This window comes from Corapipo altera, unplaced genomic scaffold (genome assembly GCF_003945725.1).
Source record: "Corapipo altera isolate COAL_440 unplaced genomic scaffold, ASM394572v1 146, whole genome shotgun sequence".
In the NCBI taxonomy this organism is placed as follows: Eukaryota; Metazoa; Chordata; class Aves; order Passeriformes; family Pipridae; genus Corapipo; species Corapipo altera.
Window position 1 is genome coordinate 1,064,049 of NW_020884981.1, and position 16,895 is coordinate 1,080,943.

Genomic DNA, 16,895 nt, shown 5'->3' on the forward strand with positions numbered 1-16,895 from the left:
CTAATAAGCGCTGAATCACGCTCAGCGGGCCGCGGCCACCGGGCAGGACGGGCCCACCCGGGAGAGAGGGGGGACGAGAGCAGGGGAGCAGAGCGGGGCGGCCGGCGTGGCCAAATGCCTACCCCGCACGCCGGGGACGCGCAGGGAGGCTCGGGTCCCGCCGGTGCTCTGCGGCGGCCCCGCCGCGGCATGGTGCTGAGGGGCGCGGGGAGAGCGGGAAGGGCTGGCGGGCTCCCCCCCCCCCCCGCGCGCGCGCGCGCGCGCGTGGTGCGCACCGAGGGCGGGGCGGGCGGGGGCGGTGGGGCGGTCACGTGACGGGCGGGCCACCGCCATTTTGTCCTGCGGAGGCCGTATTTAGGGCGCAGCGCCCGCGCCGCCGCCACTGTTGCCGGGACGGAGCTCCGCGCCCCGGCCCCCCCTGCCGCCCCGCCCGCCTCCGCCCCGGCTCCCTCCTTCCCTCCCCACCTGCCCGCTCCCGCCGCGCCTCCGCCATTTTGTGGCCGAGCGCTGCCCGCCGAGGACCGGCGCCGCGGCGGAGCCCCCCGCCTTCCCTCCGCCCTCTCGCGCTCCCGCTCCAGCGGCGCCTCGGCCCGGCCCGGCCCGTGCAGCCATGTCCTCCGGCGCCAGCCCCGAGTACGCCTCCTTCTTCGCCGTGATGGGCGCCTCGGCCGCCATGGTCTTCAGCGGTGAGCACCGGCCGGTACCGGGGGCTGTCGTGGAGGGGGGGGGGAGGGAAGGGTGTCTCCCCTGCCCTGTCTCCCCCCGCCCGGCGGGGTGCGGCGCGCGGGGTGGGGGGTCCTGAGGGCCCGGCGGCGGCTCCGCCGCCCCTCCCCTCCCCCCGCTCCATCCGGGCTCCCGGGGGCGGCGGAGGGTCCGCCGGTGACGTCACCGCCGGCGGAGCCCCCGGGGCCACGTGACTGCGGCGGCGCCGCCCGCGCCTCCCCGGGCACCGGGGCCGGGGGTCCCACTGGGCACGGTCCCCCGTCCACGGCCCGGCCCCCTGTGCGTCGGGCACGACCGGCGTTTAAACCATTCCCCGTACAACGCAAAGCCGGTTTTTCAGCGGGGTGAAACCTGAACGTGCGAGCGCTCGCGGCCGGTGACGCCGTCCCCGGGGGCTCCCGAGCCGCCCATGGGGCGATGCCCGAGCGACGAGGCCGGTCCCGCGCCCTGCCTGTCCCTGTGCGGCTCCAGGCGGCGAGCTCGGTGAGCTCAGTGCGGTGTAAACTGGGTCATCCTGCGGTAGCGCTGGTGTGGGGACCATCCGCGCTGGGTTACACCAGGCACACTATCCTGCAGTGCTTTCCCTTTCTCAGAGCCTGGCTAAACCCCTGCACAAGGTAACTGCTGATTCCTGGGGGGTGCAGACCTGCTGGTCCGTTTGGGATATAGGGTGGGGAAGGCTTCAGCTGTTCTTTTCCCAAATGCAAGTGTTACAGTAATTGGGAATAAAAGAACTATGAACCAGTTTGGTTTTCTCTTCTGAAGTCTTAGGCGGTGCCTCCTCAGGCAGGAGGATATGGACTGGCCTTCATCTGCCACCTCACTTGGTTCCCAGCTGGGCAGTCATCAAAACCCTTCAGTATTGAATTGGCTGTAGCTGGTGTGCTTGGGGTCTCACTGTGTCAATACAGCCTCTGAGATGGTGGCTGGGTGTGCAGGACAGATTTGGGGAAGCTGCTCTTGATTCATTAGTGTGATAGATTAAATTGTGCAGACAGCCAAGTGGTGGATTAAAATGGGTGTTTGAGAGGAAGCTGTCTAGCCATGCTGGTGTGGGCACCATGGACTGGTTTCACACCAACCCCATTTAGGGTTTTAGTTTTTGGTAAAACAAAAGCCTGGCTGGCTGTGTTTGGTCTTGCTCAGTCTGTGCCTGGTGGTGGGATGCAGATGTCTGTGCTGAGATCAGTTGATGGCCTGCCACCTTGGAATTCAGACATTGTACTCGCACTTGACAGGTAAGGATTTCCTGAAAACTCAGTGGTTGAAATGCCATAGGAGCCAGTGTTGGGACTGCCAAGCTACCTGCCTCTTACCTAATGAAGATAATGGAGGAAGAAACTAAGACCTAGTTATGTGTTGGGAAAAAACCGTCAGCAGTACACTGCCTTTTGTAAAATAGTCCTAAATACTGAGCTTTCTTTCCAGGGAGGGAGTCACTGGACTCCTCTTGCAGAGTCGACCTCAGAAGCAAAAGAACATGGCTGTGTGGCTTTAGACACCAAGCTAAAGCCACACATGGGAGTGTGCTTCATCAGAACGTTGGGGAGGGATGCAGGCTTGAGTCAGTGCATTAACAGGAATTCAGAGTGGTGCTGGCGTGTCTGAACCAGCAGTGCAGCCTTTCCTAGAAGCTGCACGGTGACAGCATGGTGCTGCGAGATTGCAGGGAGGAGCTTTGAGTGGGGTAATGCACAGTCAGTTCTTAAGCTGTGTTGATGAAGGCTTGGTATCTGTCCTGTCACTGCTGGTATGTGACTGGGCCTTGGTGCAGAATCTGTGTCAGGTGGCCCTGGACTCAATGAGCTTTAGAGGTCTTTCCTAACCTCAGTGATGCTGTAATACCAGCAGGTCTGAGCCATGCAGGTGCTCTTGCTAGAGCCTCTGATGGGTTCAACAGGTTATAGACACTGCAAAGAGAAATTGTTTCTTAGATGTGGAGTTGTAGTGAAGCAGTTTGGATTTTTAAGGCAATATGGCAGAGGTGTCAATATAGGATAAACTAAAATTTGCAGTGTCATGTAGGTTTTGTAAGGGAGTTGTGGCATGTTCTGATGCTAATTTTATATTGTTAAAAAACCCACCCTGATTTAGAAGAAAGGAGCTATGTCTGGTCAAGCAGGGTAAAACTCTCTAAAATTGTCCCGGATCAGTGTTAATTAGTGCAGTGATCATGTCTGACTCATGCTGTATCTGAAGATCACATTCTTGTGGAGCTTGTAGTTCTGAGACCTGTTTGTAGTAAACACATTCAGGTTCCATACTGTCCAGGCTGGTTTGATGTGAAAACAAGTGACTTTGTGCAGTCCTGTGTGACCTGTGATCAGTACCTGCTGATGGTAGATAGATAGCAGAACTTGTTCTAGTCAGCCGGAGACAAGAGCAGGCTGCTGTGACCTTGGCCATCTTCAAGCTTGTTTGGTTACTTGCAGATTACAACTTGGTTTCATTGCTGCAGTTCTTTATTTCCCATGTGTAAAATGTGGTGGCTCAGGGTCAGGTGCTGTTGAGTGATTAAATTATTGTGGCTTTTCCATGTGACTTGAGCTGCCAGAACAGATGAGTGTGGTGTTGGGCCAAGCTGGCTGGTTCTGAGTGTGCTGGTGATGTAAAGCCTGCTGTCTCAGATGTGCCCACTGTGCCCCTCATGGTGTGGGGAATTGTCCTTACACTCGCACTCCAGTTGAGCTTTCAGTGCCTTCAATACCCACTGCACTGCCAAGCAGCTGAAAGATTCCTCACAAAGAGAACTCCAGCCAGCAGTGCTAGATTACTCCTGTGTCTCCTCATTGTTGCTGTGGAGCTAATGAAATAGTATTTTTCTTTTGAACTAGGGCTGCAGATATTACAGCAGTTGGTTGGCTCTTAAGGGACTTCCACAGTGGAGTTGCTGGCTCAGAACATGTCGCTTGATGCAACTGACAGCCCAGCACAGTCTGATTCTAGAAGGCATCCTGACTATAAACAACTTGCAGACTCGAAGGCAAATGGCACCTGTGCTTCCTGAAATACTGTCCGAGAGGTGGGGAGGAAGAACAGGAGAGCTGCTTGCTTCTCAGGGAGGAGCTGTGGACCTAATCCTAAGAGGAGCTTGCAGGTAAAATGAAGTGGCAGAGCGGAGTGCAGCTCTAGGTAGTCTCTGCCCTAGAGGGCTGGTGGTGTGGGCAGGTGTGGGAGCTCCCAGACTGTCTGCACCAGAGATTAGCTTAAGCCTTCATCCTTACAGCGGGTAAAGCAGTGGACTGCTAAGACCTACGTGCTGTAACAGAAGTGAGGTAGGCAATGTTTCTACAGCTCGAGATTGAGGGAAGGCATCTCGACAAGGGCGTCACTTCTTCTTAGTAAATGCCAGTCTTGCGAACATCTGAAAATGAGATGGAGCATCAGTATAACCCATTGGCTCTGCAGAATGTGGCCGAAGCAGTTATGCTGCAGGTTGTACTGTGGCTTCCTAATGGATCCCTGTCTCACCCTGGAGTCACTGCAGAGCCTGCAGGTGCTTCCCCTCTGGTGGGAACATTGGGAGCAACAGCAGACATGGATGCCAGCTGCTTCAGGACCTCTTGGTCAGCTTCCTTTTTTTTCCTTCCTAAAACTGAACTCTTCTGTGTCTCCAGGGCCTGACTGGTCACATGCAGAGGTTACAAGCTGAACAGTGTCCCAGGCTGTTGGGTGCTGCTTCGAGCAGTGGTTTACAGCAGTGTGGGCTTTTCACCAGGGAGGCATAACTGGCTGAACTCGCTTCCTCCAGACTGAATCCTGTGAGCACGAGGCTTCAGGTCAGGCTGGTCTGGCCACAGCAGTGTCTGCTTTATGCAGGCTTTCCCACACTGCAGGGATGGGGCTGTGGTTGCTGCTGAGTGCTGTGAGCTGCCCTTGGACCTGCTTGGTGGAAAGGGGTCCTGCTAACTGGTGTAACAAACTACTCTGCCAGTCAGTACCTAGAGGACACTGGTCACCCAGGCTGTGAAATGGGTTGTCTTTAAGGTTGCAGGGGGGAGCTTGTATGATGATAAAGATAAAATAACAAGCGGTTGGATGGACTCTGCTGCTGGCAGAAGGGCAAGCCTTTGCGGTGTAAGTGCTGGGCCTTCCCATACTTATAAATCAAAGGATTCTGTGTACTGTCAGACAATCCAGAGTGCCAATTGCAGCTGTCCCAGCTCTTGGACAGTTGACTAGCAAGTTCTCTTTGCCTTGGATTGCTGCTATTGCAACAACTTCTCAAGGAGCTGGTGGACTTCTAAGTTCTCAGATTTACTGACACGAGAGTAAAAGGCCTGCCAGCCTTGCAGGGTTTTTGATAATGTAAGATGACGGTGGCAGGCTTGGTGGATATCCACACACCCTTTCATTACATTAGGGAAGAGCAAAAAGCCATCACTAATCCCGTAACAGGTGATTCACTGAAGGTCTTCAGAGTCTACAGCTTCTCGTAGGGCAGCTTCCCTGTTTACCCCTTGGGTTTTCATTGGGGAACTGGCTTCAGCTGGTGGGATGGGAATTTGCATAGGCTCCAGGTACACTTCCCCTGGCTGTCCTGTGGAGATGCACCTGGGAAGAGGAACAGGGTTTTTCCAAGGCAGCCATGGACTATCTGTTACTGTAACCTGAGGTGGAGCTGTGTCAAATGGGGGGGTTGGGGTGAGGCCAGGGAAAACCAGTGGGAAGCAGCCTGTTTCTTTGGATGTGCCCAGGTTTCTGGCATGGCAAAGCAAGGACTGTACTGGACCTGGATGTCACCTCTAACAGTTCTCCAGCCATTTGAGAACAACCTGCTCAGGGATGGACAGGTGGTGTTGAATTGGTGCCTGTCTGCTCCCAGAGAAGCTGCAGAGGGCAGCCCATTTGATAGTGATGAGTTGTAAAAGGCTCCAGATGTAAGTGCTCATCCCAAGTGGTCTTTCGGGCTTCTTGTGGTAGTAACCTGTGGTATCCTAACTGGTAATCTGACTAGTGTCACTAGCTCACTCCCTAATGCAGGGGAATTCTGTATGTTAGTGCTCTGGAAATCTGTCACATGTGCCGTGTGGAAACCTGCTTCTCCATGGTGGGACACGGGAGGAATTCCTGGCTCTGAATGGACCAAATGCTGCTGGAGTGTGTGTGGCTGGTTCTGAGCCTCTCTGAATGTATCAACTGGTGAAACTGGATCTGTGCTATTGGATCTCCCTGACTGGAAGGCTCTCTGTAGCCTCTCCCTGTACTGAGAGGGTGTCACTGACTCACCTGCAAGATTGCTGTTCTCGCTGTATGACCTGACTGAGCTGTCCCTGCAGCTGCAAAAGGCTGGTCCTGACGCTGGGACTGGCACTTGATGTGAAGAGCAAGCTGCTCAAGTGCTGACTGAGTGTCAGAGGCAGAGCTCTACTGAAAGTCCTGGCAGTGGCAAGGCTACAACTGGTCTTCAGCCTTTGACAGTACAGTCTACATGGCAGGTGACTTTCTAGTTCATACCTGATCCTGGAGCTGCACAGCCTCACCACCTCTGCTACCACTTTGGACTAATAAAGCAACAGCTATGGTGGAGGTGCCAGGTGGCATCTCCCCAGCCCTGAGGGGAGGGTGCTTTGCCCCCAGGAACAGTTCTAAATCAACTCTGGCTTATGAGTTCAAGGAATAACTCAGAAGTATTTCAAAACAGAGTTAACCTCTGAAACATACTTATTGGGAGTAAGTCCTGAATGGTGTGTAAAGCAACTTCTCTGTATTGTAACACCGTTGAACTTCTGAATGGCACGGTTTCTGGTTAGAGACCAGCATAGATTCCTTCTCTGGTGAACTAAGGTAGGCAGAGTGTTTCTCCACCTGCCAGGTAAATGTTTTGACAGCTCTATGACCGCTCTACCTCTTTAAAGGTAGTGTTGGAGCTTGATTGGAGGGGGGGTGGTGTTAGAGGTTAGGAGCTGAATAGTCTGACACAAATATGGAGTCTTCAATGGTACAGCTCTTGTCCCATTTCCACTGTCTGCCACAGAGATCTCCTCAACCCCTGTTCACAGATTTTGGAAAACACATCCTTCTAATGCATCAGGGATATTTAAATTTGGCACCTGAAGCATATGTGCTTCAGATGTTCAGAGCTGCCACAAGGTACAAGTGAAGTTGTGCAGGAATGTTGTCCTGAGTGCCCACAGCCCAGAACTGAGGGGCTGTGCCACTAGAGGCTGGGTCATGGTGGGAAGCAGGTATTGACTGTGATACTGGGATGCTGTCAAAGGTGCAAAGAGAACTTGTCAGGCTGGTGAAGGGCGGTTAAAGCTGCCTTATAAGGTGCTGGAGGTGCCTGTTGGTCAGGGTGCTGATAAAGGCTTCCTTGGGAGCAGATGTGTCAACCTCTGAAGTTCTGTGTGTGGCACCTGTGACTCCACCAGTGGGAGTGTCAGTAGAGCTTCAGTGACATTTAAAATTGTCATGTAAAATCTGGTACACGTAGGCTTTCTCTGTAACTGTGTCTAGACCAAGTTCAAGGCATAAGGTCTTGCCTGTTCTGGGGGTTTTAACTGGGAACTGACAAACTTATGCTGCTCTGCCCTTCCACAGAGGCTTGAGCAGGCTGACTTTCTGTAAATGGGGTTACAAAATCATCTGTAATCTATCACTGCATTAATTGCAACACCTTCTAGTAGCTTCAGGCTTAGAGGAAGTAATGACTTATTTGACTTAAATTGTGAACTTCCCTCATGAGCCTCTGCATTGCTGGAGAGGTTTTTAAAACATTGGAGACAGGAGAAGTGGCTTCTGCTAAATGCTATAGCCAGGGTAGATAGTGGAACCAGGATTCAGGCTTACTTCTAACCCTTAAAAATGCTTTATCTGACAAAAAGGGTTTTTAACTCAAGACAGTGATTTCTTACTAGACTTCTTAAGGACTAGACCCTTAAACAGGGCCATCACTGGTTAAGTCCATGTGCTAGTTTCCAGGCTCAACTTACATTTCCAGGTAAAACCTGCTCCTGGCTCAGGCTTCCTAAGCTAGGTTCTAGTTCTGAATTGCCCTGAACAGCCCTTTACATCACTCAGTGCCAGTCAAGGTTCAAGAGCTTTCCTAGTACAGAACAAATTGGTAGTTGATAATGAGGATTTTCCTTTGGGTTTCTGTAACTAAAATTGAACTTCCTTCTGAGAATGAACCTTGTGTTACCTGTATGGATGGTCTGGAGTTTTAGTGCCAAGCCGGGAGGATGACTTCTCAAAGACAAGCTTTACGGGAAGGCTGAGCAAGCAGCAGGAAAGCCCATATATCCAAACCCTTCCAAATACCTCCCAGCAGCTCTCTGGGACAAGGTGCACCATCTCACACTTGGATGCTGGTGTAAGGCAGCTACAGATCTTTGTGGAACAAGCAGGTCTTCTTCCCTTGGAGAAACCTTAGTTTTTACATGGCTGGAACAAACCCAACTAGTAAGTCTCAACATTACGAAGACTTTAAATCCTCATTGTTTAAATACTCTCCAGTAGCCTTTTAGAGCATGCAAGAGCATTATTTTGCTAGGTAGGACTGTTACCTCTGAATATCAACCTGACTGTGTTGGAAAAGGAGCCTGCCTTCCCTTCCAATGTGCCTTACACTGCTGCTCCAGGGACTTACTCCTGGCTAGCAGCTGCATTGTCATCTCAGGGTGATGGTGAGTGCAACCTGAAGTTCTGGAGTTCTCTGAGTACTCCACAGTAGGGCTGGAAGGAAAGGGGTCTTTTCAAATGCCGCAGAATTAAAGAATGAGGTATTCATGGAAGCTTTTGTGAGACTAATACAAAGCTTTCAAGGCAGAAGTTAGTTTTTTGGGGAAGTGCTTTGGACTCTTCCAGCAGGTCTCAGGTGCAGGTGATAAGCCCATGCTCTGCTTTGGATCCTTTGTGGGTCTCTGCATGCTCAGGTGTTGACACAAGTGATGAGCCAACCTTAGGGGTAAGGTGGTTGTGGTCCTCTTGTTACCCACAAGCCAGACTGTACTTTGTGGTTCCAGTGGTTGGATTAACAAATGTTTGGACCTGAATCCTTTACAGGTGAGATTATGGCAGAGGGTGCCTTTCTCCGGGAAGTGGCATGCAGCAGTAATCGTTGAGTTTGTTGGTGTCTCAGTGTGTCTGATGAAGCTACAATGGCACATTTAACCCTAGGGCCAAAGCGTAGACAAATGGGTTTCCTGGGAGAAGAGGCCTCAGACCTGTGCCCTGAGCTCAGCTCAGGTGGCTCAGAGGTCAGTGACTGTAAAGCCCAGCTCTCAGCTGTGTTCTGCTGGGGTAGACAGCAGGGTTTTGTTGCACCTTGCAGTGTGGACCCTGGGAGGACACAGTGAGTAACAAGTTCCACTTTGGACCTTGTGTTTTGGTCCCTAAGCAAGAATGGATGGCTGCTGGGGGTGTGCCCTGCTGTGAAGCTGGCCTTGGACAGGGTGTTCTGTTATCACTAGTGTTTGAACAGCACCTTCTTAGTGATCTGGCTTTGATCTAGAACTCTGGATAGGTCACTTCCTCATCCATTAGGCAAGTATTCCTGGCTGTCAAGTGACCCTGGTAATTTTGCACAATGCTTCCTTGTGCTGGCTCAGCTGTTCTCACACTGCAGCCTAGTGAAGGAAGTGGTATTTGGGGATGTGCCTAATGCTTTTTTTTTTTTTTTTTTTCTCTTCCAGCCTTGGGAGCTGCATATGGAACAGCAAAGAGTGGCACGGGTATTGCAGCCATGTCTGTCATGAGGCCTGAGCTGATCATGAAGTCCATCATCCCCGTAGTCATGGCGGGGATTATAGCGATCTATGGCCTCGTAGTGGCAGTGCTCATTGCCAACGCCCTCTCACCCACCATCACACTATTCAAGTAAGTTGTTGCATGTGGCACTTCTGTTTCAGATTGTCCTGTCCCTGTTGTGATGCCCTGAGTGTGGGTGGGGTTGGCTAAAGGCCCTGGAAGGGCTCTTGGTGCTAAGTGCTCCTGAGCTGGGCTTGGGAGCACAGTCTGTGTTCCAGCGGTGCTCCCAGCTCCATTGGCTGTGTTGGCTGGCACAGATCAATCGGGCTCCCACTGTTGCAGCTCATGCTGTGGGCTGCGGCTTGAGAGAAGCTGCGTACAGGGATAGGAGGCAAAGCTTGTGTCATTGTGCTAGACTCTAGACCTGGAATGCACAGGTCTTTTGAGGCTGTCCAAGTTCTGCTGTTGCCTGGGAGATGCAAGTGAATAATTAATATTGCTTCTGCTTTATGTGATGGTAAATCAATCCCTAAACTATACATTGGGCCTCTACAGAAGGTACAGTCTGAAACTCAATCTGTTCTTGGCTTTAGAGAATAGCTGGAACTGGCTTGGTTGAGACCTCTCAGAATAAAACAGTGCTGCTGAGGTGTGACAGGTATCTGTGTCACTGTACAAGCTGTACACAATGAGAAGTGTACTTGGCCTAACAAGCTGTGGTCTAAAACAGCAGGTACAAGTGCTCCTATGCAATTAGCAGGTGGGCAGATAGTGAGAGGGACTGCTCCTCAGGTATCCTGCCTGGAAAACCAGTCCTGCTGAGCTCCTGCAGAGCAAGACACTTGATGATGTGCTGTGGCTGTATATAAGGTTGCAGATGAGCAGCTACTAACAGGCTACACTGCACTGTGGGACAGGCACTGCTGTTAGTGCTGCTCTGACAGTGGCTGGAGTGGCCACAGACAGACTGGGTGGCCACGTGAGCTCCAGGTGCAGTAGCTTAGCTTGGGCTATGAGTCCTACCTGAAGAACAGGTGAAGATCCTTCACTGCTGCCCATTTCTTATGTATCGGAGCTGGGAGTGCCAGGAAGCATCTGCTTTGAGGTACACTGGGCTTGTCTAAAGAGTCAGGAGCTTAAGGCTGGGTGTCCTGTTCCTTACCACTGAAACTGTGCCCATCTCTGTCCCGCAGGAGCTTCCTTCAGCTGGGTGCTGGCTTGAGCGTGGGCCTCAGCGGCCTGGCTGCTGGCTTTGCCATCGGCATCGTGGGCGATGCAGGTGTCCGGGGAACAGCACAGCAGCCCAGGTTATTTGTGGGCATGATCCTCATTTTGATCTTCGCTGAAGTCTTGGGTCTCTATGGCCTCATCGTTGCCCTTATCCTCTCCACGAAGTAAATGTTGCGGTATGATGTAAAGAGATGTAACAAATCCACATTTAACAAAACAAACAAAAAAAAAGCTCCAGAATGAAAATGGTCTCTCCAATGTGTACAGTTGTCCCAATTTGGTAGTTGATCTCTTGTAAATGCGCAATGTATGTTAGTGACTTGTCTGTCCTGTGTGTACTTCAATATTAACTTGGATGGGCTGCTCCAAGCCTGCTGCATGGCTTGGGGTGGCCCGTGTGCAATTTTCCACCCATTGCTGTTAGTATTTTATGTATAAATATGAACTAGAAATGTAATTTTTTCTCTTCACTGGATGTTTATTTATAAAAGACTTGACATGTTCATACATCTATGGAGCAAGGATTTTCAATTTCCCATGCTATATATATTAATCTTATATATAGGTAGATTACACTGTGGGGTCAATTGTAAGTGCAGAGAATTCCTTGGATGTAACTTTGATTCTAAAGATTGCTGTAGTGTCCTGGTATTGGAGTATGAGAATTTTGTGTTTTATTACAGCAATTGTCCGAAACACTCCCGTGTTTCAGTAGTAACCGCGTATGCTCCGGCATCAGAGTCGTGCACCCAGTGTTGGGTTACAAACTTCTACCATGTTTCCAAATAAAACTTCCTCACTACATTGCTGTAACGGGTCCTCTGGCTCTGATTTCAGGTGGTTGCTGCTCCTTTGGGAAGAGAAGGGGTGCCTGGGGGGAGGCAGGTTCCTAGAGTGACTGAGCACCTGCAGGAGTGGTGCTGCCAGCACTGCCACGCCTTTCCCTTTCTCCTGGGCAGTGGCAGCTGCTTTACCAGCTGCTGCTGTGGGCTGGACTCAGGGTGAGGAGGGATGCAGGGCTGTGTTTGGCCTGATCAGCACATCTGGCTCGTGGTAATGCTCTAAGAGTCTGTCCTCATGCTGACCCTGCAGAAGCTGAGCTCGTTGGAAGCTGTGGTCTGCACAGTAATTGCCTCTGAAGTAGGCAATAGTCTCATCAACAAAATGGCTTCAGTCAAGAACTTGTATTTTTAACTGGTAAATCAGGAGCATTTGAGTTGGGAGGTTCTGCTGCTGCAGCTACTGGAGTGCTGGAACAGCATTCTCTGGCCTGAAGATTTGAGTACTGCAAAGCTTCTGTGGGAAATAACATGTTGGGCCCTTCCAGGGGCAAATATATCACCTTAATCCTACGTGTATAGCTTGGAGAACAGGCCAAGCTCTACCTTGTTCAAGCCAAAATGTTGTTATTACACAGGTACCTAGTGCCAGCAGGGCCTTTGTGGTCAAACTAAGCTGCTGAATGTGGAGGGATCTGTCACCCTGGTTGGGAGTGGAGGTGTGCTGCACATGTGTTTCATCCATGTACCTGTCCAGTGAGCCTGGTGCAAGTACCATGAAGAGCAGTGGCCAAGCATAAGGAATTCACTGAAACTTTGGAACTGCTAACCTGCCGGGGTGTTCCCCAAATTGAACTGTTCAGGAGACTGTGGCTATGAGCCAATCATTCTGCTAGGGTGTATTTTCACATGTTGGTGAAGGTGTAGTTTTGACGGTTGTTATCAATAATTAGTGACAAATGTATTGGCTTATTCTGTTTGCTAAAATGATCTGTCAGCTGTGTGTGGCTCTGGGGTAGGCTGGGCTGGTGGTGCCTGGGAAGGGCTTTGCCTCATGGCAGGGCGAGCAGAGGTGCTCCTGGGGCTGTACAGAGGCACAAGCTGACCAAAGGAATATTCTGGATCTCTGCTGAAGGAGTGCCTGGGGTAAGGGGAAGTTCGTGATCAGCATGATGTTGGTTGTTCTTCAGCAGAAGTAATAGACTCTGAACTTCTGAATTAGACTTTCCCCAGGAGTCATAAACATTTATGGAATCTGTAGCATAATTGTGTCTCACACTGACTGCAGTTGGGGGCAGTTGGGGGGTGAATCCTGAATCCAGGCACTCTGGAGAGCGTGCCAGGTACAGCTTGCAGTCCTGGTGAGAGGAATTGCATTTGGCTTGTGTGGCAGGGTCCCAGCTGGGGAGAGGGTCCCAGCTGGAGCTGCAAATGTGCTTATCTTGTGGTTTTACCTGCTTTGGGGACCCTGTGCCAGCCTTTTTGCCAACTGACAAGGACATAAGCAAATTGAATTTAAGAGAGCAGCTAAATGCTGGTGGCAGCTCTCATCTCCAAGGGCAATAAGCAATTGAAAGGCCCAGTTTTAGGTGGGTGACATCGTGCAGAGGCAGTTAATAGGCTCAGGAGGGCGATGGGCACTTAGGGAGCCACATGCAGTGGCATTTTGTCTCATGCCTTGGAACGTGAAGCCTTTGTCATTGATATACAAACCCATGCAAGGAGAGCTGAGCTGGGGGGAGCACAGGTGGGGGACGATCACTTTGTGCCAAGTACCTGCAGATGCATCCGGAGTCACATTAACAGTCTGCACACGGCCAAGCTGGATGTGATGCTTGGATCCTCTGTGATGACTCCAAGCTGAAAACATTTCAAGTCCTCCACTGGTGCTATTGCATCAGCAAATTTCCCAAGTGATTCAAGGCATTAAGAAAATGAGGGACCTTTTGAGTTTTTGGAATTCCTTTACAGCCAGGAGCAGGGCAGCTCAAAGTGCAGTCCTGGGTAGCAGGGAGGGACTCAGTGTTTGGTTTGGGAGGGGGAACGGGCAGCCTCGGAGCCTGGAATGAGTCCCTGCTGAGGAGGGTGTGTGTGCTGGCACATCCGTGGTGCTCCGTGCTGGGAGCACTGCAGAGTGAGTGAGTCAGCCCTGCGGAGAGCAGGGCTCTGCAGCAGCAGCAGCACAGGGACAGGGCCAGCAGCACTGGGAGCACAGACAATGCCTCCATAAAGCCTGCTGACCTTGCTCTTTGTTAACTCTTTCACTCTGGACTTGGTTTTCTTTCATGCTTTTTCTTTTTTTTCAAAGGCGGCAGATTTTGTTCTATTTATTTTTTCTCCACTGTGCTGGAGAAGCATTTTTAAGTAACAGGATTTTATCTCTGATTCCTCAGGGACTGGCTTTCCTAAGGAGATCTGGCTTACAGAGAACTACAGTAATCTGGAAAAGTAAGTAAGCTTTGGGGAAATAAAAACCTCATTAGGAGAAACTGATCCCAGAAACCAAATTGCTCTTTCAGGGTAACAGCAGAGCTCATGACTACAACTCTCAGTAACCCTTGTTTTCTTCCCAGGCTGACCACGGGGATACTGATTTTAGTGCATTTTACTGTTTCCATCCAGCCTTACTATCCAAACCATTGCTGTCCTCAGGTGAGATATATTTGTCTCTGACATGCAGGACTTGCCACCTCTGCCCTTAGTTCTACAGCTATTGTCCACCTTTTTCTCCTGGCATAATTAAGTCAAACCCAGAGTAAGTTTTCCCAAAGACACATATCCTGGAGTGGGAATTTTCTGTTTCAGGGTCAAAGGATTGTGTCACTGTGTCCCAAAAAGCTTCTCCATTTTTGTTCCTGTTACAGCTAATGAATGCTGTTCCTTTCTCTGCAAGCCACGCTTCACTGAGCTCTTAGCCTCAGCTTTGCAGCTCAGATCACTGGGTTTCTGCTGAGCTGGTTCCTGTGTCACAACACCAAAGCACATGGAAAAATCCTGCCCTGACCTTACAGTGTGGAAGGGCCGAGGCTTTCCAAGGGGCCACACTGCACCCACAAGACACCTACAGCCCCCTGACAGTTCCCACTGACCTGAGAGAGCAGGACAGGGCTCCTGGAGAACCAGTGGCTAGTGTTTGCTGTTTTTCTTTTGCTGAGGGGATGAGCTGCCCTCACCAAAGGTCAAGTCTGGCCCTTCTGAATTCACCAAGGGGATACTGGGGGCTGTTGCAGTCCCAGAGCTTTTTTTGGCACTTGGAACTGTGTTGTCCATGCTGTTACACTTGTGCTTTCCTCCTTTCCCTTTAGGAGAGGGGAAAGGGGTGACTTAAGTGGCAGAGAGTGAATTCAGCCACCTACACCTCATGGCTTTGCCTGCATGAGGTAAGCTGAGGACAAATCTTGGGAAATGGTGTATATTCCCAAGACTGACAGTGTGTTTTAAGCAGCCTCTCCTCAGCTCTCGTGTGCCTTGGGACAATTTCTTAGACCTCCTTGTCAATGCCTGTGAAAATCAGAAGCCAAGGCTGCATTTGCCCCCAGTGCTCCCTCTGGACACCCAGTCCTGCTCTCACAGGTGCTCCACATGCTCCCCTGCTCCTCCCAAGAGCACAGGTACAACTGCTCCTGCTGCCAGGCAGTGAACCTAATTTGGGAATTGAGCCAGGTTTAAAATAACCTGAAAAAAAAAAACAACCACACATCTGCCAAAGAAAATGCAAGTGAAACTACAGCCTGTGATTCCCTCAGCCTGTTACTGGGGCAGTGGAGACAAAGAGCATGGAATTATTATTAGAGGAATGTGCAATATTGGCGATGCAAGACAGGGTTAATTTAACACTGAGAAATAAAAGGAGAGCATCCAAAGGGGTAAGTGTTAAGCAGGACAGGTACATGACATAGGCTGGGCTGGGTGACGTACCTGCAGCCTCGATGAGCAGATTTCCATCCCTTCCCTTCTGGCACAGGCTGTTCTGTTCTCCGAGCAGTGCAGAGGGAGGGCTGGGCCAGTTTCCAGCGCTCTGATTCAGGGGTTGGCTTGGTGCTGGCAGCCTGGAGGAGTATTGGATCTGTGGCTGCAGGAGCTGTGTCCCTGGGGTGGGCCCAGGGTGGGTGTCCCTGTCTGTGCATTCAGTATTTGCCTTTACCTCTGTGTCTCCTCCACTGCCAAATAAACTTACTGTCACAGCTCTGTGTGTTCCTGTGGAAGGGTCTTGTTTTGGCCACAGGCAGTTTGGGTGCCATATGTGCCTCTTGATGTTCAAATTCAGTTTAGCAGCTTGGACAGGTCCTTCCTTCCTCACAGACAAATGAGCCTGAGAGCTGCTTCCAGCATTTATTTTTCAAACTTTAGAGTTTTGGAGTCTCCTCAGCTCCACATGTATGAAGCTACAGATCATTCCCAGCAATATGATGCTGGGTGTCCCAGATGTGCATAATTGCATGAGGAAAACATTAAAAGCTCATCTCGTTCCACCCCCTGCCATGGGCAGGGACACCTTCAACCATAGTTGCTTCAAGCCCCGTCCAGGCTGGCCTTGGACACTCCCAGGGATGGGGCAGCCACAGCTTCTCTGGGCAACCTGTGCCAGGGCCTCAACACCCTCGCAGCCAGGAATTCCTTCCCAGTATCCCATCTAACCCTGCCCTCTGGCAGTGGGAAGCCATTCCCCCCTGCCCTGTCCCTCCATCCCTTGTCCCAAGTCCCTCTCCAGCTCTCCTGGAGCCCCTTTAGGCCCTGGAAGGGGTTCTCAGGTCTCCCCAGAGCTTTCTCTTCTCCAGGCTAAACACCCCAAGCATCTCCGTGGCCTGAGAGATGCTATTTTTAGCCTCAGATCCCCGAAACAATGCTGCGCATAGTTTTCCTGTCCTCATCCAGCATCATTCCCATCTCTCCCTTTTAGGGCCCTTTCCTGGCATCCTGTGACACAGTAAGAGCAGCTTGTAGTGTGGACAAGCACTGACATCATGGAACGCTAAGCACAGCACAAAACCTAATTAAAATACAATTCCTGGCCAGACGGCGATGTTACGTTCCTGCACAATTATATTCCCCATCATTTATCTTTCCTGGGAGTACTCACCCATGGAACCACATCAGCTGGGTGGAACCCCCTCTCCCCAGCTGCCCTCAGATACAAGGAGGGCAGAGGCCTGGGGTATGCAGGGTGGGAGTCCCAGGATGGGGGTCCCAGAATTGGGGTCTCAGGATAGGGGGGCAGGATGGAAGTCTCAGGATGTGGGCTCCAGGATGGGGGGTCACAGAACTGGGGTCTCAGGATGGAGGTCTCAGGGCAGGCATCTCAAGATGGGGGTGGCAGGATGGGGGTCTTGTGGTGGGGGTTTCAGGATGAGGGTCTCAGGACGGGGGTCTCAGGATGGATGTCTCAGGGTGGGAGTCTCAGGACAGAGGTCTCAGGACAGGGGTCTCAAGACGGGGGTCTCAGGACGGATGTTTCAGGACGGATGTCTCAGG

The 16,895-nt window shown here is 51.4% G+C and overlaps 1 protein-coding gene across 1 annotated transcript; it reads left to right on the top strand.

Moving 5' to 3' along the window:
* Positions 1-308: 308 nt before the first annotated feature.
* ATP6V0C (ATPase H+ transporting V0 subunit c) lies at positions 309-11,452 on the top strand. The gene is made up of 3 exons (XM_027665811.1): positions 309-686; positions 9,360-9,543; positions 10,608-11,452. The coding sequence occupies exons 1-3, from the start codon at positions 611-613 to the stop codon at positions 10,810-10,812; spliced, it is 465 nt and encodes a 154-aa protein (XP_027521612.1). The 5' UTR covers positions 309-610; the 3' UTR covers positions 10,813-11,452.
* Positions 11,453-16,895: the final 5,443 nt, after the last annotated feature.

Excerpts from the sequence above, each read along its gene's own strand:
- ATP6V0C (XM_027665811.1), top strand. The coding sequence starts at position 611 with ATGTCCTCCGGCGCCAGCCCCGAGTACGCCTCCTTCTTCGCCGTGATG. Across the intron at positions 687-9,359 it reads GGCCGCCATGGTCTTCAGCG|CCTTGGGAGCTGCATATGGA; the intron begins GTGAGCACCGGC and ends TTTCTCTTCCAG. Across the intron at positions 9,544-10,607 it reads CCCACCATCACACTATTCAA|GAGCTTCCTTCAGCTGGGTG; the intron begins GTAAGTTGTTGC and ends TCTGTCCCGCAG.